The sequence below is a fragment of the Chanodichthys erythropterus genome, chromosome 20 (assembly GCF_024489055.1).
Source record: "Chanodichthys erythropterus isolate Z2021 chromosome 20, ASM2448905v1, whole genome shotgun sequence".
Taxonomy (NCBI): Eukaryota; Metazoa; Chordata; class Actinopteri; order Cypriniformes; family Xenocyprididae; genus Chanodichthys; species Chanodichthys erythropterus.
In genome coordinates, this window is record NC_090240.1 from 22,938,351 (window position 1) to 22,944,691 (window position 6,341).

General features: G+C 36.3%; 1 protein-coding gene across 1 annotated transcript; it reads right to left on the bottom strand.

Moving 5' to 3' along the window:
- Positions 1–205: 205 nt before the first annotated feature.
- On the bottom strand, positions 206–5,314 carry ttpal (tocopherol (alpha) transfer protein-like). The gene is made up of 5 exons (XM_067371594.1): positions 5,118–5,314; positions 3,917–4,361; positions 1,797–1,990; positions 1,605–1,715; positions 206–1,519 (listed from the first exon to the last, which is right to left on the bottom strand). The coding sequence occupies exons 1-5, from the start codon at positions 5,169–5,171 to the stop codon at positions 1,241–1,243; spliced, it is 1,083 nt and encodes a 360-aa protein (XP_067227695.1). The 5' UTR covers positions 5,172–5,314; the 3' UTR covers positions 206–1,240.
- Between the last annotated feature and the right edge of the window lie 1,027 nt (positions 5,315–6,341).

Here is a 6,341-nt window from a genome sequence, read left to right on the forward strand (position 1 = left end):
ATAGTAGGTTTTTTTTTTATTGTAATTATGTTTTTAGAGTATTACTATGCCTCTGAAAATGAACTGTATTCCATTCACCAGCTATAAGGAAAAAAGGAAGTGTGACAGTGTGGATAAAGTTCCTGTCAAATGGTGTATGGCTCCATCTTCTGGAAAACTCCATACTACACAGCACTTCTTTAGTCAACCAAAATTAACATAACTCTTATTTCTGAAAATTATAACGTTTATTGACCGTTTTCACAAACAGAATAATAAAGAATTTAAATAATAAGATATGGCTACAATATCGACATCAAACGTAAGGCTTGAAACTAAGGCATAAATGTGCTCAGTAAGACAAAAATAAATTACATCCCTTAATATTTAAAATAAAATGAACCAGTTATGTATACAAGGTACACAACATTAAAGATTAATGTCTATCTAAACTGTTTTGGCAAATGACAATATACAACCACACATTGTGAATTTTATATTGGCCACTCAACTTTAAAAATGTTATGAAGTCGAGATGTAAAGAAGTATACTGAGCAAACTCACATCAGCTTAATATATTGTAAACATACAACTATCTGATGTCTTACTAATGCTAAAGCTTGTAACTTATGTGGACAAAGGGTATTGTGTGTACAGAAAGTCAATTTTAAATTCAGTAATTCACACTTGCGAAAAGTAAAAGGAAAAAAAAATTGAGCTGTTCAATCCACAAATCAGAAAGAAACATGGTAATTGTTTTATCCTCTGTACTGAGGCTTATGAATTTGAAAATGCACAATGTTATTGCACTGTATTTAATTGACATGTGTGGTTATCTCCATGTACTAAAAAATCTAAATAAATATAAATGATATTCCCTTCACCATAAATTAAGGCATTATATGAGATGTAACATAAATGATGTAGCACTGAAAATAACTATTTTAGACATTACAATGCTCACTGTATAACTGAAAACAAATACACTGATTATATATTAAAACAGGGATCCTTCTCAAAAGGATATTGATTGGATGGCTATTGAGTATTATAATCTAAAAATCAAGTTTTTAAAACACAGGTTAAACCAAAGCAAAGAGTATATATCCAGTATCTAAATGACTGTCTTTACCAGATCTTTTAAATAGTCAGACTGATCAGCTGACCTCATCACACTGTGAATAGAATACATAGTTGGTCATAGCTAAACAAATGTTTAAAAAAAAAAAAAAAAAAAAAACAGTTGCACATTGCCAGGAGGTCAGTAACAATAATAAAGCTGGGAACGCAGATGTCTGAAGGAGTCCTCTCCGTGTGCGCCAGCTTGCTCTCCCTCAAACAGCATGGAGTCTGGCAGGATGACACCCTCCAGAGGATCAGGCTGACAGAACTCCACCACAAACTCTTCCTCAGCCTCCAGCAGCGTTCTGGACCAGGCAGACATGTCAAGTCTTCCAGCTACTCCTCCATACTCTTGAGGCAGCACAGATTGAGGAATGACTCGATGGAGAGACGCCAAATCTGAGCCATGCAGGACATACTGTTGGGAAAAACAAAGACCCTTGTTTCTAGAATTGCTAGAAATGTCTATGTGTAAATACCAGGATAAGTAGTTAGTTACTTACCCTCTCTGCCATTTTCTCTTTCAGAAATGGCTTAATTATCGCAAAAATACCCTTGAAGATACGTGGCTCATTTATAATGTTTACAGCCTTTATTCTGATTGGGAAGCCATCCTGAAACACAAAAGCAGCCGATCAGTGCTCATGCCAAAATCAATGACTTTGTCGTAATTAATCACGTTTGCAATGACTTACTTGAAGGATACCAACAACTTTCTTGGCCAAAAGTGGACCTGGATTAGAGGCTTGAGAGAGGCCAACTCCCCCATAATCCACCAGGATAACAATTCCATTCACTTGGGTTTCCTCAGGCTGAATCAGCTTCTCTAATGTCAAATAAATAGCTCGAATGTTGTCCACAAATGGGTAATCATTAGGCTTCCATTTACCTAGGAAAGTGAAAGACAAAAAATGCTTAGTTTAAAGGGAAATTGTAACAAATAGCAGAGTGAAAGCTTCTCGAACAAGAAAAAAAGCAGGCCAGGACTTTATTGTCCATCTGATTGTTGTGATCTAGCGCTGCTGCACACATTATGAGAGAAGAGATATTGTTGATTTAATTGGTATTTAAATAATAGTATATGGCTACAATACTGACATCAAATGCAAGGCTTGAGACTGAGGCATAAAATATGCTAAGTAAGATAAAAATTAAAAGAAATTTCCCTTAATATTTAATACAGTGTAATGTGTGAACAAAATTAAAAGTTAATATCCATCTCAACTATTTTGGCAAATGATAAAATATATAAAAACACATTATGAATTTTATATCGGCCACACAACTGTTATGCAGTCAAGACATAAAAAAGATAAATCATTTATAATAAACACTGCAATATTCTATAAAAAAAAAAGTCTATTTTAATTTCTTTAATGTGTGTTATACTTTATTTCTATTAATCATACCCAAAGGTTTAGATTTCATGCCTAAAAAGGGTCTTTTTAAAACTACAGCCGTGGCCAAAAGTGACATAAATTTTGTGTTTCGCAAAGTTTGCTGCTTCTGTTGTTGATTCACATTGTTTCATGATCAGATGCATTTTAAATAATTGCAAAAAGCAAAAGGGGATATAACAATAACACTAATATCATTTAAATGTCACTAATTTCATAGTTTTTTGGCCCTGGCACAAAATGACCAGCTAAAATTATTTCACTAATCTTCATCAGCACATGGGAAAGTATCATTCTGACTGAATTTTAATAGCAGACTGATTGCTATAAAAGGAGAGAAGAAGTGCCTCCAATCATTGTGTTCTTGTGTTAGCAATGGTCTCCTCCAGAGAAAGACATGTAGCCATCATCTCTTTGCATCAAAATGGCCTCACATGCAAGGAAATTGCTGCACAGAATGTTGCACCTAAAAGAACCATTTACCGGATCATCAAGAATTCAAGGAGAGAGGTTAAACTGCACTGAAGAAGGCTTCAGGACGTCCAAGAGTGTCTAGCAAGCACCAGGACTGTCCTCCTGTGGAATCAGCTATGGAATCGTGTCACCGTCAGTGCAGAGCTCACTTAATATTGACAGCAGGTGGGTGTGAGGTGAAGACTTTTGGACAATGGCCTGGTGTCATGAAGGGCAGCAAAGAAGCCACTTCTCTCCATTAAGAAAAACATCAAAGACAGAAAACAGGAAGTAATGAAGGCTGGAAGACTGGTGCAAAGTTATTTTCTCTGATTAAGCCACCTTCTGACTGTTTGGGACATTTTGGAAAATTGATTGTCTGGAGAATAAAAGGTGAATGATACCATGAGTCCTGTGTCGTGCAAACAATTAAGCATCATGAGACCAATATATTTGTGGGGCTGCTTTTCATCCAAGGGAGTGGATCTTTTAGAATTCTGCTCAGAAACACTGTCATGAATGAAAAATGGTATAAAAACCTGTAAGAGCAGCTTCTCCCAACAATACAGGAGCAATTTGGTGATGATCAAGCATTTTCCAGCATGATGGAGCACCATGTCATGAGAAAAGAGTGATAATAACGTGGCTCTGAGATCATTACGCTGAAATTTTGGCCAGGCAACTCTCCGGATCTTAATCCCAAAGAGAACCTGTGGTCAATCCTCGCAAGACGAAGCAAACAAAAAAGGGTCAACATTGTAAATAATTTCTCTTTACATATATTGAATGTTTTTGTTTTGCAAATAAAAGCGTTTAAAACTTATGAAATTGTCTTCCAGTATACCATAGAAAAATAAGCTACAAATACTGAAACAGCAAACTTTGCAAAACACAAAATTTATATTGCTTCCAATGCTTTTGGCCATGGCTGTATAAACAGAAGTCTTCATCAGTTTAATCATTACCTGGCCGTAAACACAGTATGTAGCGTCCACGAGGGTCTGGTCGGGGAAGGACAGTGAGAAAACCCAGGTCTAGGACGTGCTTGACCGTAGAGGGCTTCAGGTCCTGGAACACCTCAGGCCAGGCTTTCCGGTTGGCATGATAATTCAGGAGAAGCTGAAGGGCCCGGTCATAATCAAACTTTCTGGCCCTGAGGAAGCGCAGCAGAAATGCATCATCTAACCGTGTCCTCAGATTAGGGTGGTCTTTTAGTATCATATCTCGTAATGCCTGGACATCCCGGAGCCTCCATTCAGGCTTCTCCTGGAGCTCTTCCCGTGCCTTGGCCACCAGTTCAGGAGTAAGGGTGCAGGCGTAGATGGGTGGGGGAGGAGCTGGGAAGCCTACACCCGCCACCGCTTCCCTTGGAGGGCCAACATCAATGTGACCATTTTGGTCTGCCATGGACTATTAAATATGGACACATGTAAATGACAGAAATAGAGCAGTTTACGGGTTTTCATTTAGAAAATACAATCAAGCACAATTGTTCAGAAGTGGTACAAATTCAGGTTTGTATGAGGCTGACATTTTTTTATCTTTTCTTTCACCAAATGTATTTGAATTGTATTTGAAATGTATACATTTACTGTGGATCTACTGAAATCTTTTTCACAATTTTAGCTAATTTTAAACAACACTGCAAAATTGGTCAATGCCAAAACAATAGAAAATGTACAAAAAAATTGTTTTTGTTTTCTGTTGATTCAGCTTTAAAATAATTCACTACACTTTTTGGAACCTGCATTATATGTTAAGCTATTTTATAACTATTTTGTATTTCCTACTATATTTTAAATATATCCAGTTAGTGTGAAAATCAATCTTTTTTTTTATGACCATCATGTTATTATTATGTACTTAGCAAGTCCTTTTATTAAGATCAAATGTAGTTGGATTCATATGCTTGATAACTGTACTATCTATCATATGCACAAGAAAACAAAAAATATTTTTAATAACTGATGTCAGACTCATAGCTAAACACAATGAGTTTGTTTCTAACGCTAATGCAGCACTGCAATTGAATATATGAATGCCAGGTATAATGCTTTAAAATTCTGAATGAGGAAATTTAACGTGATAACTTCAGCTTCTTAAGCATTGAAAAGGTGATGCTCTTCACATAAACCGAACAGAAATCAAACAGTGAACATAACCAACCTGCCAAAGAAATCCGCAATCAGTTCCGTGTAGAGGGAGAAGCCGTTCTACCATTGGTCACGCTCTATCATGTGATGTATGACGCCAGAAGCGTCCCCAAAGTCCCTTTTCCCTTAAAGCTGAAGTCTTTATACGATGTAAAACATTTAGATATCTGAGCTTAATATGCAGAGACAATTATAGGTAAGAAATCAGCAGTCTGAATTACCCTAATATGTAAACACTGTGCCTCTATTGCTATCAAAAGCATGACTCGGTTTGTTTGAGGATACACTGGCGTGAGTTTTGGGGCGGGGCTATGGATTTTTGGCCAATGACACCAGAGAGAGTGAGTGTTTGGGGTTTAGGTTATCCTGTTTTTCAAACCCAATACAGGTAAGGGGGTTTTGCACAAAGCTAAAATGGCAATAATTCACACTTTCCTAGTTCGGTGGCATAATTGCAACATTCATTGACTTGCTCTTTGTTATAAAAATTACTTTTAACTTTTTCAATTAATACATTTTGTTACTTTCTATCACATCTTAGTGTTTGAATTATATATTGAACGCTACCTGACAACAGGTTTATTGAATTATAGATGTGATTAACGTGGAGTTCATTCAGTAATTGGCACCTTTTGTTATATCATTCCCTCACAGAGATTTCTTAAGAGAAACTATCAGTAAAGGCGCCTGCTTTATGAATTGTTTTATTGTCTTTTATCAGTGTTGAGCAGCACACGTGACCCCCAGCACTAAAATCCTTGACCATGCTCTGCCACGTACACTCACTTTTATCATCTTGTTTTGAAGCAGGTTTTACAGCTGGAGATAATTATGAGCCTTAAAATTTCCTCTGGAAAACATTTGCTATTAAATAAGGTTTGTCATTTGGATATGCATGATCACAATTTAACTGCCTGCTGAAAAAAAAAAAAAAAACTAAGCTGCTTTGCTGGTCTTTGCTGGTCTTCCAACCTGACCTGATAAATGTTCACTCTATCCAGACTAGCAAACCATTTTAGACTGGTTTAAGTTGTTTCCATAAGGGTATATAAAAATATGTCTCCAAAATAAAAACGCTTTTTAAATGCTTGTTCAGACCACCCACTGAAATTATAGAATTGAAAAATGTAATAAATGTACATTATTATAGCAGCTTCTGTGGCCTAAAGATAAGATTCAAAAAGGTGTATGACCAAAAATAAACAGCAGCACACTTTTATGTAAAAATATAGCCTTG

Coding starts and splice junctions, on each gene's coding strand:
- ttpal (XM_067371594.1), bottom strand. CDS start 5,171: ATGGTAGAACGGCTTCTCCCTCTACACGGAACTGATTGCGGATTTCTT. Junction 4,362..5,117: donor ATTGCGGATTTCTTTGGCAG/GTTGGTTATGTT, acceptor CATATTTAATAG/TCCATGGCAGACCAAAATGG. Junction 1,716..1,796: donor AAGTTGTTGGTATCCTTCAA/GTAAGTCATTGC, acceptor TTTGTGTTTCAG/GATGGCTTCCCAATCAGAAT.